Source organism: Pelophylax lessonae (assembly GCF_965119305.1).
Source record: "Pelophylax lessonae genome assembly, chromosome: 11".
Classification (NCBI taxonomy): domain Eukaryota; kingdom Metazoa; phylum Chordata; class Amphibia; order Anura; family Ranidae; genus Pelophylax; species Pelophylax lessonae.
The window spans coordinates 123,685,429-123,710,821 of NC_138778.1; the positions used below are offsets into that span (position 1 = coordinate 123,685,429).

Genomic DNA, 25,393 nt, shown 5'->3' on the forward strand with positions numbered 1-25,393 from the left:
AAAACCTTTATGACCACCTATCTACAGTGCCTTGAAAAAGTATTCAAATCTTCCACATTTTGTCATGGTACAACCAAAAACGTAATTTAAATTATTTGGGATTTTATGTGATAGACCAACACAAAGTGGCACATAATTTTGAAATGGAAGGAAAATGATAAATGGTTTTCAAAAATCTTTACAAATAAATATCTGAAAAGTGTGGGGTGCAGCTGTATTCAGCCCACCCGAGTCAATACTTTAATATCGATTTTTCAGGTTAGTGCATGTGTGCCCCTAATAAAGGTTTTGTACTAGTTTCTTACTCTGGATTTTCATTTGTATAGAGTACATATTCAGGCTCCTGAGAAAGCGATTTGGTGCAAAACACCGTGAGCTCCAACAACCTACGCACCAATCCCCCCGGGACGGTGACAGCCTTATACCCTCTGACTGATAACATCTGTTTAGGATTGGTGTGCGTCTTTCGACCATATCGGCAGCCTATTTTGAATATTTATAGATTTTAGACACAAACTATGTTTTTTAACCACTTGCCGACTGCCGCACGACTATCTACGTCGGCAGTCAGCCCCTCACAGGCAAAGGGACGTAGGTCTACGTCGCTAGCCTGTGAGGGTCTAGGGAGCGAGCGCGTGCCGCCGGAGGCGTGGTCACGGACCCCCCCGCGCGTGTGACCGGCGGACCCGATGTCCGCCGGTCACTCTGCGATCGCCGCTGCAGAGGGAGAAAGTCAGGCAGCTAGTGTAAACAAAGCCCCCTGTCATTCTCCCCTGTGTAGAAACTGATCACACGGTTCTACTATGTAGAACCGTTGATCACTGTTTCTACAGCTCAACAGACAGCCAATCACAGTTAGAATCACGCCCCTAGGGACACACACAGCCCCTCCCTCTCAAATAAAGTTAACCCCTTCACTACCAGTGTAATTTTGCAGTAACAGTGCATATGTATAGCACTGATTACTGCAGTAATGTCACTGGTAACCCCAAAAGTGTCAAAAATGTCAGTCAAGGGTCCGATCTGTCCGCCGCAATGTGGCAGTACCGCAAAAAAAAAAAAAAAAAACGCAGATCGCGATTAAAAAAAAAAAACAATAAAAAATGACAAAAATCTTTCCCTTTGTTAGTAAACGCGATAACTTTTGCGCAAACCAATCAAAATACGCTTTTGCGATTTTTTTTTACCAAACATATGTAGCATAAAACAAATTGGCCGAAAATGTTAAAAAATTTTGATTTTTACATTTTTTTTTGGGGGAATTTCATATAAAAAAATGTGAAAAATATTGTTATTTTTGCAAAATTGTCGCTCTTTTTTTGTTTATAGCGCATGATCAAAAAATCACACAGGTGATCAAATACCACCAAAAGAAAGCTCTGTTTGTGGGAAAAAAAGGACGTCAAATTTGTTTAGGTACAGCATCGCACGACCACGCAATTGTCTGTTAAAGTCACGCAGTGCCGAATCGCAAAATACCCCCTGGTCAGGAAGGGGGTAAAATCTTCCAGGGCTTAAGTGGTTAAAGATATAAAATAAAATTGTGTAAGTTTTATACAAACCTTTGGTTGTGTTGGGTCTATGGTCTAGTAACTAGTTCACTGACTGATTTGGTTTACTGAAGTTTCACATTTTATTTTTTAGGAATGTTTATGGTATTTTCAGGATGAACTTATAATTAAAAAGGTGTAATGGCCCCCTTTCAGTATTTTGCTTGAAGGTACAAAGAAAAGGAAAAACAAATTGCACGAGCCAAGATGTAATGGAAAGACATGCTGTGACTTGTACCGCATGAGTACAATTCTGGTTAGTGTACATAACTGCCTAGAGCGTGTTTCCTGTACATGTAACAATCTGAAAGCATCACTACTCAAAAGAGAAGGAATCCTCTAAAACCATATACTGACAAAGCGTTTTGAATACAGCACGCTGTGATTCCATTTTCTGTGTAGGTAAATATATGGAGTGGATATAGTTTATATTATGCTAAATGGAAAACCTGTTAAAAAGAGTTCTGTTATTATTTAGCATGAACGCAGTGACAGTTATGAAGTTAGAGAGTTTGAGAATTTGTGAGTGTTTCTCAAATGTTTTCTGATGTGACTGATAATAAAAAGGTGCCAATTGGATTTAAATAGGCGGTTAGGAGGTGTGGGTATGACCCGACCATGCCTGGTCACTTCACGTAAACATAAGGCTGCATTCACATGTCAGCTTATAACCGCGGGCAGAACCGCCGCGGTTCCGCCCGCGATTCGGAGATTTATTGCAAATCGCGGGACGCCTAGCGTTGCCCGTTGATTTGCAATAGCCCCCCAAACGCCGAGCGATGTTGCCGCGATTTACGCCCGCAGAATCGCGGCAACATCGCGCAAACAAAATCGCGGGACGCAATACGCTCCAAAAAAGTAAAAGAGCTTCTTTGGAGCGTATTGCGTCCCGCGATTTTGTTTGCGCGATGTTGCCGCGATTCGGCGGGCGTAAATCGCGGCAACATCGCTCGGCGTTTGGGGGGCTATTGCAAATCAACGGGCAACGCTAGGCGTCCCGCGATTTGCAATAAATCTCCGAATCGCGGGCGGAACCGCGGCGGTTCTGCCCGCGATTATAAGCTGACATGTGAATGCAGCCTAAAAGCTTTGCTTGGGCAAGTGTTTATGTCCATGATGGGGCTAACAAATCAAAGGAGGAAGCTAGTAGCAAGTATGCTACTGTGAATGATCGTAGAAAGAATATATATTAGCCAAGGTTTTTGCAACCTATTCATTTAATTGCTGCTTCTTAAAGCAGCAGCTTTTTCATTCCTACACAGTTGCATTATGTTGTAACTTATGGTGATCCAAGTTTTCCTTATCTATAGGAAAAGTACCTGAAGGGTTTCTTTACTTCCAAGTGACACTGCCTGTGGACATCAAAACCAGTAGTGACTTGGATATGCTCCCATTGTCCTTAGAATTTGAAATTCTGGTCATGTTAATGCCCATTTAAAGTCGCTTTCCTGGTGGCAACTTTTCAGTTGGGACCCTAGCTTTCTTGTTGTTGTTAATAAGTCTTGCTCAACTTTTAGGTCTATCCATATATAGGTAGGGATAATAAAACACATTCAAAAATGTTTCTCTCACCGTTGTGTACTCAAAATAGTACAAACAATTGTCCGTCAGAATGAACCATCGTCTTTTCCAAGTTTTAACACGACCTCCTGAAAAGGCAAAAGGAGGAGTAAATGGCAGAAGACCTCAAAGTGTGAAAAAGAGTGGTAACCCAACATGCAGCCTAGGTTATGCAGCCGATAAGAAAGATGACATGCAAATCATAAACAGTTGCCATACTAAAGAAAAAGAAATTGGCACCCTTAAAAAGCAGATGGAATGTGGTTTTTAACTCCTTCCCGCTTGCAATCTATCAATGTTTCCTAGCACAAAGACATGCAAATAAGCATTTTTCCTGTTACGAGCCAGTAGCCAACCCTTCATGCAGCGGCTGGCTCTGAATCGCAGCTCTCAGTAATAGATGGGGTCCTCGATGATGGAGAACTAAACAGAGTGGTTCCTGATAATGTAATCACTATGTCATGTGATTACATGCAAGCTTAAAGCTTAATTGACAAAAAAGTCTTCATCATTAATTTGCAATGATACAATTAAAAACCGTAATGAAACTGTTTACACAAATTAATCATCTACAATATATGACAAACGCATTAAATTAAGATAATGCCTCTTAAATTCTTTTGCTACACAACTCTATATTATTGTATTTACTAGGTTATTTTTATTTTCTAAATGTGGGCTTAAAGCCTAAAACTATGCCATATCCTTGAACTGTAACATGCAATATTGACATCATGAACATATACAGTGCCTTGCGAAAGTATTGGCCCCCTTGAACTTTTCGACCTTTTGCCACATTACAGGCTTCAAACATAAAGATATATAATTTTTTGTGAAGAATCAACAAGTGAGACACAATCATGGAGTGGAACGAAATTTATTGGATATTTCAAACTTTAACAAATAAAAAACTGAAAAATTGGGCGTGCAAAATTATTCAGCCCCCTTAAGTTAATACTTTGTAGCGCCACCTTTTGCTGCGATTACAGCTGTAAGTCACTTGGGGTATGTCTCTATCAGTTTTGCACATCGAGAGACTGAAATTTTTGCCCATTCCTCCTTTCAAAACAGCTCAAGCTCAGTGAGGTTGGATGGAGAGCGTTTGTGAACAGCAGTTTTCAGTTATTTCCACAGATTCTCGATTGGATTCAGGTCTGGACTTTGACTTGGCCATTCTAACACCTGGATATGTTTATTTGTGAACCATTCCATTGTAGATTTTGCTTTATGTTTTGGATCATTGTCTTGTGGAAGACAAATCTCCATCCCAGTCTCAGGTCTTTTGCAGACTCCATCAGGTTTTCTTCCAGAATGGTCCTGTATTTGGCTCCATCCATCTTCCCATCAATTTTAACCATCTTCCCTGTCCCTGCTGAAGAAAAGCAGGCCCAACCATGATGCTGCCACCACCATGTTTGACAGTGGGGATGGTGTGTTCAGGGTGATGAGCTGTGTTACTTTTACGCCAAACATAACATTTTGTATTGTTGCCAAAAAAGTTTGATTTTGGTTTCATCTGACCAGAGCACCTTCTTCCACATGTTTGGTGTGTCTCCCAGGTGGCTTGTGGCAAACTTTAAACGACACTTTTTATGGATATCTTTAAGAAATGGCTTTCTTCTTGCCACTCTTCCATAAAGGCCAGATTTGTGCAGTATACGACTGATTGTTGTCCTATGGACAGAGTCTCCCACCTCAGCTGTAGATCTCTGCAGTTCATCCAGAGTGATCATGGGCCTCTTGGCTGCATCTCTGCTCAGTCTTCTCCTTGTATGAGCTGAAAGTTTAGAGGAACAGCCAGGTCTTTGTAGATTTGCAGTGGTCTGATACTCCTTCCATTTCAATATTATCGCTTGCACAGTGCTCCTTGGGATGTTTAAAGCTTAGTAAATCTTTTTGCATCCAAATCCGGCTTTAAACTACTCCACAACAGTATCTCGGACCTGCCTGGTGTGTTCCTTGTTCTTCATGATGCTCTCTGCGCTTTAAACTGACCTCTGAGACTATCACAGTGCAGGTGCATTTATACAGAGACTTGATTACACACAGGTGGATTCTATTTATCATCATTAATCATTTAGGTCAACATTGGATCATTCAGAGATCCTCACTGAACTTCTGGAGAGAGTTTGCTGCACTGAAAGTAAAAAGGGGCTGAATAATTTTGCACGCCCAATTTTTCAGTTTTTTATTTGTTAACAAAGTTTGAAATATCCAATAAATTTGGTTCCACTTCATGATTGCGTCCCACTTGTTGTTGATTCTTCACAAAAAATTACAGTTTTATATCTTTATATTTGAAGCCTGAAATGTGGCAAAAGGTCGCAAAGTTTATATACTGAATACTTTCGCAAGGCACTGTATGTTAATCTCACTGTAATTGGGTTGTACATTGCTGCATTCTAAAGCAGGGGTCCCCAGACTTTCTATAGGGCCAGTTCATTGTCCCCTCAGACATAAGGGGGGCTAGACTGTGGCTATTGGGAGGAGAAAAGGTCCCAATGTCAGTGGGAATAAACAATGCCCCATCTTTGGTGTCAGTAAGAGGAAAAGCGCCCCATCGTTGGTGTCATTGGGAAGGACTGTGCCCCATCATTGGTGTCATTAGGCCCCATTGTTGGTGTCATTGGCAGGAATAGTGCCCCATCTTTGAGGTCAATGGACCATCATTGCTGCCATTGGGAGGAATTCTGCCCCTTTATTGGTGTCAGTGGGGGAGATTATGCCCCACGGTTGGTATCAGTAGATGAAAATAGTGCCCCAAGGGCCAGATAAAAATCAAGCAAAGGGCCGCAGTTTGGAGACCACTGTTCTAGAGTTCATGATAGGCGTATGCTCATAAGGATAGAAGGAGTGTGCTCCTTGAAGAACGCATTAGGAAATTCCCTGTCTGTAAGCTGTGCTGTCAGTCACCATATCATAGGATGGACACAACATTTTACAAGGTGTCATTCACTGGACTGCACATTGGCTTTTTTTTTTTCCTATTGCAAGGAGAGGAGGCAACCTTAACATATGTAACCTCTCATTTTAGGAAAATCTGCATGCTTTAAAGAGCACACCTACTATTTCAAAGAGAAAAAAAGGTGTGGGGTTAAAAAAAATGTTTGTCAGGAGAAGTTTACTGTATACCGAGTGACTCATGGGACAAGCTTGACAGCAAATTTTCATATATGGACTATGCTGAAAAACAGTAATTAAAACTAATAGCAATGTTTGTAGGCCTAGCAACATAATATATACAGTACACCGGTAATAGAATGGCTGTATAATGTAATAACAGTGATCTGCTTCCTAACAGTGACTACTGCTTACGTAAATCTAATTAGGGATTTCTCTTTTATGTCCTTGTATATGATCAAAGACTTAAAACCTACAGTGCATCCGGAAAGTATTCACATCACTTCACTTTTTCCACATTTTGTTATGTAACTTTCTTATTCCAAAATGTTTAAAACTCATTGTTTCCTCAAAAATCTACAAATATTACCCAATGACAACGTGAAAAAAACGGAATTTTTGTAAAATCTTACCTGTAAAATTCCTTTCTCTGAGTCCTCCGACAGTCGCCGCCTCTTCATATTCGTCACATATGGGGTATTAGACTTTGCTCCGAAGGAGTAGCTAGGCAACAGAATATGTTAACAATAAAGCTTTAACATATCCCACCCTCAAGGGGTGGTCCCCTCAGTCAATACCCTCCTACTTCCTGCAACCATATCTCAGTTTTAGTGGAATAGCAGTAGAGTATACATTCAAACCCCAAAAGAGGGGTGGGGGCGGCGACTGTCGGAGGACTCAGAGAAAGGAATTTTACAGGTAAGATTTTACAAAAATTCCGTTTTCTCTTACGTCCTCCGACAGTCGCCGCCTCTTCATATTCGTCACATATGGGGACGTCCCAAAGCAGTGCAAACATGAGGGGTGGGAAACGCATCCGCGCCGAAAGGCAACGCAGTCTCCACATCAAAGAAAGGAACCTTACCAAAGGAAGGAAACCAGCTGGGCAACAGCAAAAATAAGTGCTCAACAGGAGCAACAACCCAGGAAAAGACAAAAAAACCAGGGGATACAAAAAAACTATCCCAACAGCCAGGAGTCCCCAATAAGGGACCCTATGGAACAGCCGCACTAAGAACCTTGCGGCCAAAGGAAGCATCCGCCGATGCCTGAACATCTACTTTGTAGAATTTTGTGAAAGTGTGGACGGTCGACCAAGTCGCCGCCTTACACACCTGGGCTACAGAAGCCCCATGACGGCAGGCCCAAGACGTACTCAGTGATCTAGTAGAGTGCGCCTTCACAGGCACAGGGGGAACCTTCCCCTGCAAGGCATAGGCCTGTTCAATGGTCTGCCTGATCCATTTGGCAATGGTAGAGGCGGAAGCCGCCATGCCCTTCCGAGGACCCTCTGGAAGAACAAACAAGGAGTCAGTCTTACGAAAAGACTCAGTCGATTTAAGGTAAACCCTTATCGCCCGAACAACATCCAGAGAGTGCAATCTCACCTCCTTTGGATGTTTAGGCTTCGTGCACAACGAAGGCAAAACAATATCCTCGTTAAGATGGAATCCCGAAACTCGTTTCGGTAGAAAAGAAGGATTAGGTCGCAAGACCACCTTATCCAAATGAACAACCAGGTACGGAGACTTGCAGGACAAAGCCGCCAGTTCCGACACTCTGCGAGCCGAAGTGATCGCCACCAAAAAGGCGACCTTTTTGGACAACATAGACAACGAGATCTCCCTGATCTGTTCAAAAGGAGCACGTTGTAACACAGACAGAACTAGATTCAAGTCCCAAGGGGGCAAAGGATCCCTCCTAGGAGGAACCAGATGCCGCACACCCTGAATAAAAGTGCCAACCAAGGAGTTGGAAGCCACGGGACGTTGAAATAGAACGGCCAGCGCCGACACCTGACCCTTAATCGTAGCCAGCGCCAAACGCTGATCGACACCCGTCTGAAGGAAAGACAGCACACGGGAAACCGAGTACGTGCGGGGTGAAAACCCCCTGGACTCACACCAGGCAAAATAGGCCTTCCAAGTACGGTAATAAACCTTCCCCGAGGAAGACTTCCTCGCGTTGATCAAAGTATGAACGACCTCTGGAGAGAGACCCTTCTCCTTCAGGACCTCGGACTCAACAGCCAGGCCGTCAAAGCCAGCGACTGTAAAGCAGGATGGTAAATCGGTCCTTGAGACAGTAGATCGTCTCGAAGAGGCAGACGCCAAGGAGCGTCGACCGCCAGATTCACGAGGTCTGCGTACCAGGACCGGCGAGGCCAGTCCGGTGCCACAAGAATCACCGTGCTGCGTTCCGAGTGCAACCTGCGAAGGAACCTGGACAGCAACTGAATCGGTGGAAACGCGTACATCAGCTTGTACTGATGCCACGGGGCCACTAACGCGTCCGACGCGTCTGCCCGAGGGTCGCGCGTCCTTGCCACGAACCTCTTCACCTTGTAGTTGAGGCGAGACGCGAACAGGTCCACATCTGGAAGACCCCACTTCGCGCACAACATCTGGAAGACAGCCGGGTGGAGAGACCATTCCCCCTGATCCAGGGTCTGGCGACTCAGATAGTCCGCCTGCCAGTTCTCCACTCCCGGAATGTGAACCGCCGTTATCGCCGGGACATGAGTCTCGGCCCAAGACAGAATGTCGGCCACTTCTCGAGCCGCTCGGGCACTCCTGGTGCCCCCTTGGTGGTTGATGTAGGCCACCGCCGTGGCATTGTCCGTCCGCACCCGAACCGGGCAGCCCTGCAGCCGGTCCGTCCAGCGATGAAGACAGAGCCTTATCGCACGCAATTCCAGAATGTTGATCGGAAGGGAAGACTCCCCCTCCGACCAGGTCCCCTGGGCGGACAGAACGCCCAGAACACCACCCCAGCCCGACAGGCTGGCATCCGTGGTGATTATCGTCCACGAGATCGGACGAAACGACTTGCCCCCGGACACCAACGGGGACTGGAGCCACCACAGAAGGTTTTCCCTGGTGCGATGACTCAACGAGATCTGAAGATCCAGAGATTGAGGTCGCCCGTCCCACCTGGACAGGATCTCCGCTTGGAGACCCCGCGTGTGAAACTGCGCGAAAGGAATCGCCTCGAAGGCCGAGACCATCAATCCCAGACATCTCATACCCGTCCGCAGAGACGAGTGTGGAACGTCCCTGAGGGACCTGACTTCCTCCTGAAGAGTCCTGAGTTTGTCTTCCGGCAGGAAGACCTTCGCCTGCACCGAGTCCAGTATCATTCCCAGATAGGGGAGACGAACCGACGGACTCAGTGTCGACTTTGGAACATTTATCGTCCAACCGAACTCCTGCAGAGTTTGCATTGTGACAGACAGGTCCTTCTCCAGACCCTGTCTGGTCGCAGACCGAACCAGAATGTCGTCCAGATACCCCAGGACAGAAATGCCCTGGGCTCTCAATAATGCCAGAACCGGTGCAAGCACCTTGGTGAAGACCCGCGGAGCCGAGGCGAGCCCAAAGGGCAACGCCACAAACTGGTAGTGATCCTCCGCAATGGCAAATCGAAGGTACTTCTGATGACCCTCGAATATGGGGATGTGAAGGTACGCATCCTTCAAATCGATGGAGGCCATGAACTCCCCCGGAACCAGGGCAGCCACCACCGAGCGCAGGGATTCCATGCGGAACTTGCGAACTCGCACAGAGCGGTTCAGAGCTTTCAAGTCCAGAATCGGACGAACCTTGCCCTCCTTTCTGGGCACGGTGAACAGATTGGAATAAAACCCCCGAAATCTGTCCCGATGAGGCACCGGAACCACCACTCCCTGAGCCCTCAGGTCCCGCACCGCCAGGTGCAGATCCCGCAGGCGCTCTGGAGACAGTTGAAGATTTGAGGGAAAAAATCTGCTCTCCGGCCGAGAGAGAAACTCGATCTTGTAACCAGATCGAACGATTTCCAGAACCCATCTGTCCCTCACACGGGCCAACCAGGGCTGAAGAAAACCGAGCAAGCGTCCCCCCACCCCAAAACTGGGTGAGGGCGCCCCTTCAGGCCGAACTGTTATGGGCCGCAGGTCCGGATTGACCGGACTTCTGTTTCCCAGACCAGGGCTTCTTCTGAGAGCCTTGGCCCTTGAACGGTTTGCCCTTGTAGTGCGGCCGAAAGGCACGAAAGGACCCCTGAGGGGGCCGAAACTGAGCATGCTTCTTCCCAGAAGCCCCCTTAGCCTTGGGGAAATGGGGCAAGAGAGTGCTCTTACCCCCGGTAATCCCCTTAATCAACACATCCAGGGACTCCCCAAAAAGGCGAGACCCATCATAAGGCAGATTGGCTAAGGTTTTACGTGAAGATTGGTCCACCGACCAACATTTCAACCAAACCAGGCGGCGAGACAACACCGCCACGCTGTGCACACGCGCGGCCAACGGAATCAGGTCCAGGTCCGCATCACACAGATACATGACACCCTGGTGGATCTGATCCACCATATCCAGGGTCGCCGCCGAGGCCGAATCGGCCACTAGGACGCGCCTAAGCATCTGCGTCCAACTTGCGATCGCCTGGGCCGCCATGAGAGAAGCAAACAGAGCCTTAAGCATAGAACCCGTAACAGAATAAGTATGACGGGCAAGAGACTCCAGTCTCCTATCCGTGGCATCACGGAAAACAGGGGATCCCTCTGCAGGGATCGCAGTGGCTTTGTTCAAAACCGCAATAGCATGATCCACCGGCGGAGGCACACACCACCGTTCATCAGTGGCAGGCGAGAAAGGATAACGCAGCTTAAATTTACTTGGCACCGCAAAAGGCTTGCGCAAATCGCGCCATTGGTCCTTAACAGCGCGCTGAAAATCAGCATTGCAGGGAAAAACCTGCGGCGTCCTGCGTTTTCTCTGCGTCCCATAAGCCGCCAAGGCAGCTGGGGGACACACCTCGTCCTGCAAACGTAGCGTCTGCTTAATGGAAGCAATCAACTCATCCATGATTGCAAGCTCTTCAGGCGAGCCAGGGGGAGAATTATCAACCCCCTCAACTTCAGCCTCTACCTCAGACCCCACTAGATCAAGAGAGGAGCGGGACCCCGATAGGGAGGTCCCTGCCAGAACAGCCCCATCACCTTCACCCTCAGAATCAGAGGACAGAGCAACTCTGGGCCGTTTAGCAGATTGAGCAGCCACCAGCATTTGCACCTGTGCAGCAAGGCCAGCCACAATAGTGGCTAAATCCCCCCCTGGGGGGGAAACAGCGGTCCCCTGGCTTTCCACCAATACTGTGGGAAACTTGCCCTCCTGAGAATCCATTGCCCCTGTATGCCAGACAACCAAGGGTTAACTGCCCCCTTACAGCAAGCGCGGCAAGCGCAGCCCACCGCACCACACTCAGGCACAATGAGACCCCCACAGGGAATATACAGACTGAATACAGGCAATGGAACACAGGAATAGAAGGATAAAACCTGAGGAGACTCCGCTGCTGCTGCTGCCTCGATCGGTGCTTCCAGGAGAGAGGAAGTGATGCTGCCAGGGCGCTCTATGTAAGCCTATGGAGGCTACAAGAAAATGGCCGCCGTGCATGTAAACCATGCGGCCGGAGCGGGCGCCGGTAAAATGGCGTCGTTTGGCGCCGAAATCGCCGCTCCACAGTGCATAAAATCACACACAATATTAACCCATAATATGGATACATGTTAGATCGCCGCAGCGATCGCTGTATATGCCCCAACATGCCATTAAAAACATGCCCCACAGCACACAGCTCCTCACACTGCCCAGCCTGACATATTCAGTGTCATACAGCTCCCCCCCCCCCTTGCAGCCCACAGCATGCAGCCGAGAGATAGGGAGACAAGCAGTGTGATTAAAGGCAGGTTACACAGTCCCAGACTGAGACCCCCCCCAGACAGACAGGTCCCCACATAGATACACTTACCTCACATGGCGTGGGGAACCCGCACAGGCGAACAAGCCGCTGCACATGAGGCAGGGAGAGTCGCAATTCAAGACGCACACAATGGCGGTTCAGAAACCGCACAGCGTCCGGTGAGGTAGCCACCTCACCAATCATCCCTGCACCGAACAGGGATGGGTCGTTCACTGTGCCAGGAGCGATACCTGGCTGAACGCTCGATGGCAGACTGGGAAGCCACTGACCCACGACCTGCGACCAGGGGGATCAGCCCGAGACCCAGTCCGCATGATCCTCTTCGTCCGAAGAACTAACTAATGCTGACAAAAATAACAGCTAAGTAAAGGTAGAGAGAAAACTCAAACAAAATATCAAAAAGAAGAAAGAGTCTGGGACAAAAAGTCCCAGCACAGAGAGAGCCAGCCACTCCTGATAAGCTAGACATTAAAACTGAGATATGGTTGCAGGAAGTAGGAGGGTATTGACTGAGGGGACCACCCCTTGAGGGTGGGATATGTTAAAGCTTTATTGTTAACATATTCTGTTGCCTAGCTACTCCTTCGGAGCAAAGTCTAATACCCCATATGTGACGAATATGAAGAGGCGGCGACTGTCGGAGGACGTAAGAGAAAGTTTGTTTGAAATCTTTGCAAATTTATAAAAAAAAATCCACGGATCATCCTTGAGATGTTTCTACAACTTGATTAGAGTCCACCTTTGGTAAATTCAGTTGATTGGACATGATTTTTGAAAGGCACACACCTATCTATATAAAGGTCCTACAGTTAACAGTGCATGTCAGAGCATAAACCAAGCCCTGAAGTCCAAGGAATTGTCTGTAGACCTCCGAGACAGGATTGTATCAAGGCACAGATCTGGGGAAGGGTACAGAAACTTTTCTGCAGCATTTAAGTTCCCAATGAACACAGTGGCATCCATCATCCGTAAATGGAAGTAGCTTGGAAACACCAGGACTCTTTCTAGAGCGGGTAGCCCCGCCAAACTGAGCGACTGGGGGAGAATGGCCTTAGTAAGAGGTGACCAAGAACCGGATGGTCACTCTGACAGAGCTCTAGCGTTTCCTGTGGAGAGAGGAGAACCTTCCAGATGAACAACTATCTCTGCAGCACTCGACCAATCAGGCCTGTATGGTAGAGTGGCCAGACAAAAGCCACTCCTCAGTAAAAAGGCACATGACAGCCCATCTTGAGTTTGCCAAAAGGCACCTGAAGGACTCTCAGACCACGAGAAACAAAAATTCCCTAGCCTGATGACACAAAGAATGAACTCTTTGGCCTGATTTGTAAGCGTCATGTTGGGAGAAAAGAAGGCACCGCTCATCACCTGGCCAATACCATCCCTACAGTGAAGCATGGTGGTGGCAGCATCAGGCTCTGGGGATGTATTTCAGTGGCCGGAACTGGGAGACTAGTCAGGATCGAGGAAAAGAAGAATGCAGCAATGTACAGAGGCATTCTTGATAAAAACCTGCTCCAGAGCGTCTGCACCTCAAACAGTGGTGAAGGTTCATCTTCCAACAGAACAACGACCCTAAGCACACAGCCAAGATAACAAAGGAGCAGCTACGGGGCAACTCTATGAATGTCCTTGAGTAGCCCAGCCAGAGCCCAGACTTGAACCCGATTAAACATTTCTAGAGAGATCGGAAAATGGCTGTGCACTGAACTCCCCACCCAACCTGATGGAGCTTGAGAGGTCCTGCAAAGAATGGAAGAAACTGCCCAAAAATAGGTGTGCCAAGCTTGTAGCATCATACTCAAAAAGACTCGAGGCTGTAATTGGTGCCAAAGTATTTAGCAAAGGCTGTGAATATACCCCCACTTTTTATTTTTAATAAATTTGCAAACATTTCAAACAAACTTCTTCCACTTTGTCATTATAAGGTCTTGTTTGTAGAATTTGGAAGAAAATAATTTAATCTGTTTTGGAATAAGGTTGTAACATAACATAATGTGGAAAAGGTGAAGCGCTGTGAATACTTTCCTGGATGCACTGTAATAGTAGCACGTATGGGTAGGTTCATAAATAAGAGAAGATAGATTTTAAATTGTATAGGTCAAAGCAAGAGCCCCATTCTTCTAATGCATATGGAAGAAAGAGGGAAAGGAAGTAGAAGCTGTCATTAGCAAGAACCCAGCAGAGAAAAGCAGCCATTTGTGCTTAGCACCCACACACAGCGAACATAGATAGTACATACCTCCTGCAGGGCGTGAGGAAAGGGACATCCCAAATGTAGAAAACATGCAATTGAAGAAGAAAAATACATTTTAAATAAATGAACGTTATTCAACAGAACCCATAATCTTGCATTAAATATCTGATCACTGTGCTAGAGTTTGGGATTACACCAACCCGAATAAACACAGCTGGAAGGTGGGGTGACGAGCACAAAAATGCTCCTCTGAGATTGGTACATATTAACAGTATGATGAAAGTTGTGCGTTTCACCCATCTGCCTCAGTTCTTATACTGTTTAACTCTTAAATTCATATCCCTCTAGCTGGTCTCCAGCAATGACACAATGTATTAAAATCTGGCCACAAAAAGGGGGACTGCAGAAAGAGACTTAAAGTGATTATAAAGTCTCGGTTTTTTGTAAAGCCTCAGGTTTATTTTTTTTTTTAAGATACAAATAAACATTTTATGCTTACCTGCTCTGTAAAAGGGATTTTGCACAGAGCAGCCCCCCTCTCCTCGGGTCCCTCTTCGATGCTCCCCTTCTGTTGAGTGCCCCCACAGCAAGCAGCTTGCTATGGGGGCACCCAAGCAGAGACACGGCTCTGTATCCATTCAGACACAGAGCCGTGGCAAGGCCCCACCCCCTTTCTTTACTGATTGGCTGGCTGACTTTAAATGGCAGCAGGAGCCAATGGAGTTGCGCTGCTGTCTCTGCCAATAAGGAGGGGAGTCCCGGGCACCCGAGACACTCCTCCATCATCGCTGCAGAGTGCAATGTCGGCTTCCTAGCAGGATCAGGCATGTGGGGACTGGAACACGCCTGAGCCCATCTCTACTCTCTGGTCCCAACAACACTCAATAGCCATTGTTTTTCCAATTGGCTCTAATGCATTCCCAACATTAGAAGGCTACCGTTGACCAGTCAGGCAATGGAAATGATCAACTGATCTGGATTTAATATTTTTAAAATGATCTTTTCCCTCAAAAACAATAGTTTGATAAAACAAAGCTAGAGATTATTTTAAATTCAACTAAATTTTACAACTGGACTGATCATTCCCTTCCAGTGAAAATAATAATCATACTGCCCATTTAATGCCAACAGTTTCTAAAAGACAAGATTGTTTCACCGAAAAAAAAAAATCTGTAAAAAAAAAAAAAAAAAAAAAAAAAAAGGCATGCATTGTGTAAAAGGAAAACAGCTCTAAAAGTTGCAGTAGAAAAAAAATAAATAAATATATATATATATAAATTTTTATTTTTTACTTTTTTATTCATTTATGATTTTACCAAAAAAAGAAAACTCACCAAGCTTCAGCAGCCAACCCTCACGGTCAGGGTTGAAAAAAGTGTGTGTGAGGTCATTTCCATCATCCTCTGGAATCTTAAAGGGCTCGTTCTTTATACTGTCATACAGATTCTGAGGGAAGTACATAAAAAAAAAAAAAAAACTTTACCCTATGTCAACTCCGTAAGGAAAACTTCAGTTTGAATTCTGTGCAAGGTTTAAAAGTTACTTAATGTTGTCAAAGGTCAGGGTGGGCGTTAGGCAACATGCCCATTCTTTTCTGCTGATTGCCTTGGTCCCCCTATAGATGGGCCAGACATCAGACAGAACATTTCACTGCTTAGTGCTGGACTGGATCTGCTGGAGATGGCAATATCACATAAAGCCAGCTCCTAGATACCACTAAACACCTGGCTAGAGAAAAGGGGTAAAGAATAGTGAGATATTTGGGCAAGAAGAAAAAATAGGGAGCAGTGTCTGGAAGAGCTGACATCTCCAGTCAGTCTCTGAAAAGGACTAATACAGCTGCAAGAAAAAGTATGTGAACCCTTTGGAATGATATGGATTTCTGCACAAATTGGTCCTAAAATGTCATCTAAGTCACAACAATAGACAATCACAGTCTGCTTAAACTAATAACACACAAAGAATGAAATGTTGCCATGTTTTTATTGAACACACCATGTAAACATTCACAGTGCAGGTGGAAAAAGTATGTGAACCCTTGGATTTAATAACTGGTTGAACCTCCTTTGGCAGCAATAACTTCAACCAAACGTTTCCTGTAGTTGCAGATCAGACGTGCACAATGGTCAGGAGTAATTCTTGACCATTCCTCTTTACAGAACTGTTTCAGTGTAGCAATATTCTTGGGATGTCTGGTGTGAATCGCTTTCTTGAGGTCATGCCACAGCATCTCAATCGGGTTGAGGTCAGGACTCTGACTGGGCCACTTAAGAAGGTGTGCTGTGCCTCTTTTTTGCCACACATAGTGTTGTGTGTTTCTTCCAAACAACTCAACTTTGGTTTCATCTGTCCACAGAATATTTTGCCAGTACTTCTGTGGAACATCCAGGTGCTCTTGTGCAAGCTGTAAACCTGCAGCAATGTTTTGTTTGGACAGCAATGGCTTCCTCGGTGGTATCCTCCCATGAAATCCATTCTTGTTTAGTGTTTTACGTATTGTAGATTCGCTAATAGGGATGTTAGCATTTGCCAGTGACTTTTGTAAGTCTTTAGCTGACACTCTAGGATTCTTCACCTCATTGAGCGGTCTGCGCTGTGCTCTTGCAGTCATCTTTACAGGACGGCCACTCCTAGGGAGAGTAGCAGCAGTGCTGAACTTTCTCCATTTATAGACAATTTGTCTTACCGTGGACTGATGAACAGCAAGGCTTTTGGAGATACTTTTATAACCCTTTCCAGCTTTATGCAAGTCAACAATTCTTAATCGTAGGTCTTCTGAGAGCTCTTTGTGCGAGGCATCATTCACATCAGGCAATGCTTCATGTGAAAAGCAAACCCAGAACTGCTGTGTGTTTTTTATAGGGCAGGGCAGCTGTAACCAATACCTCCAATCTCATCTCATTGATTGGACTCCAGTTGGCTGACATCTCACTCCAATTAGCTCTTGGAGATGTCATTAGTCTAGGGGTGCACATACTTTTCCCACCTGCACTGTGAATGTTTACATGGTGTGTTCAATAAAAACATGGCAACATTTCATTCTTTGTGTGTTATTAGTTTAAGCAGAATAATTGTCTATTGTTGTGACTTCGAGGATGATCAGATCACATTTTATGACCAATTTGTGCAGAAATCCATATCATTCCAAAGGGTTCACATACTTTTTCTTGCAGCTGTAATTACTAGGTGATATACAGAATATAATGGCGTGTGTTAAAGAAACTGAGAAGGGAATTAAAAGTAACCTAAATCAACTTTTTTTTGCCAAAAGCCCTATATAGTGTATATATGCCCACATCTGCACCTACCCTCAGCAGATCCTCAGGTAGGTCACCTCCGTCATTAATGCCACGGTTCATGGATATGAAACGATCTGTACCTGGTTTGTCCTTGACATTGGGATTGTGCAGGCTGGTGTTCAGCATGATAATGGCAAAAGACAATACATAGCAGGTATCTGTAAGAGGAGGAAATAGGTGAATGAGTGAATAATAAAATGTAGTAAAATAGAGTAACAAAAAGGGCCAAATTACTATTACTTGGGGAATGCTGCTCTATCCTCTCTTGTGTTGGTCATAAAATAGCAAATACAAATTCATAGGCATTTTGGTCACATTAACTCTGCTGTATGGGAAGACTGGAGCAATCCAAAATCTTATCTTGTCCTGCAGCAGAAATCATATGACCAAATTCCTAAACTTTTGGTTATTTTAGGTTGGTAGGTCAACAGTATTTTTTGCACTCATCCAACAGATATACTTAAAGGATTTCAATCATACATAAAAGGGGAGCAGATAAGAGTTCATTGTTAGGGATTACAGGCATACCCCGCTTTAAGTACACTCACTTTACGTACACTCGCGAGTAAGGACACAGCTTGTTCAGCTTGGCATGACACTACTCCCGGTTTTTAACATTGGCGTCTATAGGAACTCTTGGTCAGCTTGACATGGCACTGCTCCCAAACCATAAGTGACAGGGATACCAAACTTAGGGAGCACCGAGAGGGGACCCAGGACTACAACATATCCTGTTTGTGGCCGGCCAGCTTGCCTAGGTAATCTACTATGTCCTAGTCCTGGATCCCCTTAACATGCTCCCCAAGCTTGGTGTCCTTGTCACATGGTTTGGGAGCAATGCCATGTCAAGCTGACCAAGATTTCCTATGGAGCTAGTGTATTTACATGCATTGAGAATTGAAAAAAGGTATTGCTTCACTTTAAGTACATTTTCGTTTTACATACATGCTCTGGTCCCATTGTGTACTTAAAAGTGGGGTATGCCTGTATATAGCAAAGATACTTCAATTCTTTAAGAACTTGTTTATTTACCCAAGCAAGGCTACCAACAACCTAAATCCTAAATGTATTCAATACAAGGGACATTACATACAGTCAGTAGAATATCTCCTTTGTGCTGCTGTCGCCATTAGCTGAAATCCTACCTCCCCCCCAATCATAGATCCCTAGGCTATGAGCTCAGCTGTATCAGAAAAAAAGTACCGAAACTTGAGTTAAGACACACATCCCTGTTAAACCTGAACATCATTAGATTGCTTATTAGCACATCAAAATGACTCCTAGCATTGCCTATTACAGAAACCAGTTTTGTGCTTTCCAGGGAATTTTCTTAAAAAGGAAAGAATAGAAGAAAATCTCAGTGCAAAAAAAAACAGGCAAGCATAATGAACCTGTTGATTGAAAGACTCCTGGATTACACTGGCAGTACCGCTGAGCAAATGCTTCCATCATACGATCAATCTTTTGAGCCTCCCCTGGCAATCGGAAGCTCCAGAGGAACTGGCTGGGGAGACAAAGAGAGAAACAGAGTTATAGTAAGTATCAACAGACTAATTGACAGATATTTCCCTTTCTAGCTGTATGCATGACCCAAACTTACCGAAGTGCCTGCACCAAGTTAAGGTCTGTAAATTCATGAAGTTCCACAAAGGCATGAAGTATGCGAATGTTAAAATCATCTCTGCAGAAGATAAGATGTGGTTAGCAAAAATTTGCTGATCAATAGTTACCCAATACTGGATTTCTGGCATTATTCTACAATCTCTAAATACCTTGTAATAAACAACCAACAATAATGGATTACTCCATATTTGGTGCCAAGTTCAAAAACTCTTTGATCCCATTTACTTCTACATAGTCTGTTGAAGTGCCTTATATTGTACATTAATGTGTGCTGTATTAAGGCAGCCTATTCAGTTAAATGAGCTGCACACCACACTTAAAAAATGGACATGCACCCTATATTTATGACACAACGCACCACAGTACATGGTAGTAGGTTACTGCGTGATGCAACTCAAGTGCACGAGAGGCGCCTTGCTTTAGTGCAGGGGTCCTCAAACTATGGCCCTCCAGTTGTTCAGGAACTACAATTCCCATCATGCCTAATCAGGTCTATGAATGTCAGAGTTTTACAATGCCTCATGGGATGTGTAGTTCCGCAAAAGCTGGGGGGGGGGGGGGCGGTAGTTTGAGGATCCCTGCTTTAGTGTGTCAAAAAATAATGGCAGCACAATCCATGCCGGTAAACCTTCAGGTTAGTTTGCCAAATACAAGAGGATTGGACACTGGCAAATAAAACATCACAGAGTAAGCGCTGGTTCACATACACGCGACGCTACTTCCCGGGGCGACCTCCGAGATCGCGGTGCGAGCAGCGCGCCGCGACCTCGGAGCGGCCGCCACGGACTCCATAACATTGAAGTCTATGGCGGTCGCCTCCTGGTCGCCCCAAAGAAGCTCCGAACCCTTTTTCCAAGTCGGAGCGACTTGTGTCGCTCCTATTAGAACAGGTCCGCAGCTTCCCTATGGGAGGCGACCTGCGGCGACCTGTGAGGTGACCAGGTCGCCTCACAGGTCGCCTTAGTGTGAACGTGGGCTAAAACCCCAATTGCCAGCATGCCTCAGTTTTGTTGCAAAGCAGTACTACGAGCACAATCATAACCACAGAAAGAGTGGACCATGTCCCTTAATACAGTGGTTCTCAACCCTGGTCTACAGGGCCCACTAACAGGCCAGATTTTAGGTATTACCTTGGGGAGATGCAGGCTAGAGTACTGCAATCACTGAGCAGCAAATGATATCACCTGGGATATTCAGTTATCTTGAAAATCTGGCCTGTTAGTGGGCCCTGTAGGCCAGGGTTGAGGACCACTGCCTTAATAGACCCCCAAAGTAAGGATTTTAGAATGTCTATAAAATCCTATTTTCTTTCACATCCTTTGAGAGACACAGCAAGTCGTTAAACTTCAGGACCTCCAAAAGAAGCCCATCCGAAGAGTGAGCAACACAGTAAATTGCGAACAAGCCTGATATAAAACAACAACAACTGGGTACTGCCTGCAGCTCAAGAAATCACCACGAAGACCTTAAGCCCAAAAATGGTATCAGATCAAGCATAAAGTCCCACCTAGTAGAACTTACAGAACACATTTACAGAGGAAAAGATGGCAGTCTCACAAATACAGCCATTACCCAATCCTTGAGACCAGAAACTTGAATGTTTGTCTGGGAAATAGGTTATTAGGTTATAAAAAGGCATCAGTCCAAAAAATATAGTTATTGTGTGACTTTATGCCTGTTGGGGAGAAACTCTTTGCTTGCTCTGATCATGGGGATAGAACTTCGGAACCTTTCCTGCTTCTTTATTAAAGTATACCTGTCATGCGAGAAATTTGAGGATTGCATCTTTACAATCTACCATCGGTCTCCTTCTGAAAAGGCTAGCTGGCTGGCTGTGTTTGACTTCAATACTTGAGGTACAAACCCAGAACAACCATGCAGTAAAAAGGAGAAGTGTCAGTTCCTCCTCTACACTTGACCTGGGTCAATGACTCGAAGTTAGTGAAGCCAAGTATCAGAATGTCAGCAAATATTCATAAAAAGTAGGAGAGGTCAGCAATGAAAGCTCACATGATATCATTATAATGGCCCTAAAACTGAGGCCTGTTGCACAATTTTTTTTACAATAAATGTTTTGCAATATGAATGAAAAATGAACAAATTGTTTACATGACCAAAATGAATATATGAACATTGAGTTAACTTTTCTTTCTTTACTTTCCAATTGGGAAACAGAATGAAAGTAAAAACATAAGTGAGTCATTCATCTTACCGTTCTCCTAGATAGTCTCCTATAGCCGTCTTATTCAGTCCTTCACCTTTGTACAAGAATTGGGCAATGCTCTCACAGGTATTTGTCAGGAGCTCGTTATCAATCAGGAACTGGATACCCTTCAGAAGGTTAAAAACAATATTGGCTTCCTGGTTCACTGAATTCATCTAGAAAAGGTTGCAGGAAAATATATCATATATACCTTTTTAGGGTCCATGTTGAATTTCTTTCTTCCCATTGCAACTTGTTTATTCTTTTGCAAGTTTTTCCTGTTAAACAATAAATTATAATTGGAACAGACGTTAGGGTAACCTGATGCGATAAGGATAGTGAAGACAAAAGAACTAAAATAATAAGACATCACAATGAAATAAATACGGACAATGCATCCTTGCAGTAGCACTAATGCGGATATCAGATTATCTACACATCCGTTAAAATGTCAGGTTTCTGTGATGTAAAAAAAAAAAAAAAATATATGAGACAAAAGATAAATCATTTCAGAAATGTGTCCACCAGTTGAACAACAAACTCAAATCTTTTTAGGTGGAGGGAAGTAAAAATGAAAAACAAAAATAATATGGTTGCAGAAGTGTGCAGACCCTTGAACTAATGCTTTGTTAAAGTACCTGATGATATTACAACACTAAGTCTTTTTGGGTAGGAGTCTATTAGCATGGCACATCTTGACTTTGCAATATTTACCCACTCTTCTTTTCAAAAATCACTCCAAATTTATCAAATTGTGAGTGCATCTCCTGTGCACAGCCCTTTCCAGATCACCCCACAGATTTTCAATCGGATTCAGGTCTGGGCTCTTGCTGGGCCATTCTAAAACTTGAATATTCTTCTGGTGAAGCCATTCCTTTGTTAATTTGGATGTATGCTTTGGGTTGTTGTCATGCTTAAGATGAAGTTTCTCTTCATGTTCAGCTTTCTAGCAGAAGCCTAAGAGTCAGTTCTCACTATGGCGACACTAATTCGGGGCGACTTGAACAAGTCGCCGTGCACCGCAACTTCGGCGCGGCTTGCACTGACTTCACATAATGGAAGTCAATGCAAGTCGCTCCGACTTCGGACAAAAGTAGTGCAGGAACCTTTTTCTAAGACGGAGCGAATTGAGTCGCTCCTATTAGAACGGTTCCCATTGCACAGAATTGAGCACGACTTATCTGACAAGGCGGAGTAGTGTGAACCGGCACTAAAGGTTTTGTGCCATTATTGACTGGTATTTGAAACTGTTTATAATTCCCTCTACTTTGACTAAGGCACCTGTGCCAGCTGAAGAAAAACAGCCCCAATGTATGATGCTGCCACCCCCATGCTTCACTGTGTGTATGATGTTCTTTTGGTGATGTGCAGTGTTGTTTTTGTGCCAAACATATCTTTTGGAATTATGGCCAAAAATTTTCCCACATGCTTTTGGGAGACTTCAGATGTGTTTTAGCAAAATTTAGCTGGGCTTGATTGTTTTTCTTCATAGGAAAAGCTTCTGTCTTGCATGTCTTCCAGACATATAAAGAATTACAGGAGATTGTTGTCACATGTACCACACAGCCAGTACTTGCCAGATATTCCTGCAGCTCCTTTATTGTTGCTGTAGGCCCCTTGGCAACCTTCCTGACCAGTTTTCTTCTGGTCTTTTCCATCAATTTTGGAGGGACGTTCAGTTAATGCCATATTTTCGCCACTTGAAGATGACTGTCTTCACTGTGTTCCATTGTATATCTAATGCCTTGGACATTTTGGTACCCTTCTCCTGACTGATCCTGACTGATACCTTTAAAGTGGAGTTCCACCCTAATTTTATACTTACCTCCATCTTCTCGCTCCGGGTCACCTGAAAAAGAAATGGATAATCGCATTTTTTTTTTTTTTACTTACCTCATAGCGAAGAAAATATACTTACCTTACTTCCTTCTTCCTCGGCTGCAGCCCGTCGTCACTTCCTGGCTCTGCAATGATTCCTGGGAGCTGAACGTCATCGCTCCCAGGAATCATTGCGCCTGCACCGGCCCCGACGTCAGTTCCGGGGCGCGCGCGTCATCCCCTTCTAAATAGCTTCTGGGCATGCCCAGAAGCTGTGGAGGGATGACGCGCGCGACCCGGAAGTGACGTTGGGGCCAGCGCAGGGCATTGTGGGACCGAAGAAGGCGGAATAGGACGCAGAAGAGGATCTCGCTGGCTTCAAGCTGCCCACATCTGAGATGGCAGCGCTGGACAAGACATTTTCAAGGTAAGTATTTGTCCTAACAGGTAAGTGCAACCCGGGACAGATCAGAGGCTAGTCATTGTGGAATGTACTAGCCCCGACTGTCCCGGGGGTATTTTTAAAAAAAAAAAAAATTCCAGGGTGGAACTCCGCTTTAACAATGAGATCCCTCTGATGCTTTGGAAGCTCTCTGCGGACCATGGCTTTTGCTATAGGATGCGACTAAGGAAATGTCAGGAAAGACCTACTAGAACAGCTGAACTTAATTTGGGGGTTAATCGGAGGCACCTTAAATGATGGCAGGTGTTTACTGACTCCTATTTAACATGAGCTTGAATGCGATTGCTCAATTCTAAACACAGCTACATCCCCGGTTATAGGAGGTTGTGCACACTTATGCAACTACATTATTTTAGTTTTTTTTTTTTAGTTGCTACCCCCCACTAAAACAAATGGTTTGTTTTTTAAATGAGTTGTCCAGTTTATAGGTCACATTATAAAAAAGGTGAAAAAAGTTCGGAAATTATTTATCTTTGTCTCATTTTTTTACATCACAGAAACCTGACATTTTAACAGGGGTGTGTAGACTTTTTATATCTACTGTATGTATAGCTGACATGAAAGTCAGCAATTTATTCAACAACAAGAGCTAGTCTCTAATGTATCTCTCTCTCACTCTCACTCTGATAAGAAACCATCAGAAGCAGAACTCTGGCCTCTGGATTACAAAAAAAAAAAATAAAAAAAAAAAAAATAAAACAGAATTAGAAATTTCGGTGCTTGATGATGCCCAAGCTCTGGTTGAGTGGACCGTGACTCTGCTCGGCGGGGCAAGGTTTAGTGCTTAGAAGGCTTTCTGAATTGCAAGCTTTAGCCATCTGGCTATTGTACATTTTGAGTCTGGCTTCCCCTTGTTGACTCCTGCATGGAGAAAAAAAAAATAGTGTGGTCCTTTTTACCAAATCTTTAGTTCTCTCGAGGTAAGCGGCCAGGATCTTTCTTACATCTAGCTTTTTGTAGAGGACTCTTTTCTTGCTATTCATTGAAGTTGGAAGGGAGGGAATAACCACATCCTGAATTCTGTGGAAGGTTGAAGAGACTTTTGGTAGGAAGCTGGGTCTGGTGTGAGGATAATTTTTATCTGTCAGAATTCAATATGGTTCTATCATGGATAGAGCCTGTATTTCGCTGACTTCTTGCTGACACAAGTGCAACCAGGAGTACGGTTTCTAGTGTGTGAGGTATTTATTCGAACATTCCTCCAATGGTTCAAAGGGTGCAGGGAGGAATCCTTTAGGTACTGTGGAGAGGTCCCATGTCAGGGTTCTACTGAACTTCACAAATCTAGCTTTTTAAATGAGAGAAGGAATCTTCTTATGAGCTGTCTTCTCTGCCAGCCTAATGTCTAGGTTGGAAGATAGTGCTGCCACTTGAACCTTCAAAAGTGTTATAGTAAATGCCCTTGGCTGCTCCTTCCTGTAAAAAAAAAAAAAAAATCTAAGATTGCTGGAAAAGTCCCCTTGTCGGGGTCTCCTTTGTTCTCATACCAGAAGACAAAACTTTTTCCTCACTTTCGTAGATGGCTCTAGTCACAGGTTTTCTGCTGGCTAAGATGGTGTCAATCACCCTGTTTGACAGACCTTTGTTCTGTAGCCTCACCCTTTCAGGAACTAGGCTGAAAGCTTCATGACCTTGTGGTTCGGGTGATTGACTGGCCCTTGCGCTAGGAGGTTCGGCATGTCTGGAAGTGTTAGAAGTGGCTGAATACTGAGGGTTTTTTAAAGTGACTGAACCATGACCTCTGAGGCAAAGGGGGTGCGATCTTCTGTACCAACTTTGGTATTAGGGCAGTTGGGGGAATGCATAACACAGATGGGG

The 25,393-nt window shown here is 44.7% G+C and overlaps 1 protein-coding gene across 1 annotated transcript in view; it reads right to left on the bottom strand.

Moving 5' to 3' along the window:
* LOC309566339 (cytohesin-1) overlaps window positions 1-25,393 on the bottom strand; it is a 76,133-nt gene that overhangs the window by 8,157 nt on the left and 42,583 nt on the right. The window contains exons 4-10 of the mRNA XM_082271453.1: window positions 21,506-21,572; window positions 21,304-21,422; window positions 19,069-19,149; window positions 18,860-18,972; window positions 17,478-17,626; window positions 15,503-15,615; window positions 3,123-3,201 (exon numbers count right to left, since the gene is read on the bottom strand). Of these exons, the coding sequence (XP_082127579.1) occupies window positions 3,123-3,201; window positions 15,503-15,615; window positions 17,478-17,626; window positions 18,860-18,972; window positions 19,069-19,149; window positions 21,304-21,422; window positions 21,506-21,572 (721 nt within the window). The remainder of the gene's footprint in view (window positions 1-3,122; window positions 3,202-15,502; window positions 15,616-17,477; window positions 17,627-18,859; window positions 18,973-19,068; window positions 19,150-21,303; window positions 21,423-21,505; window positions 21,573-25,393) is intronic.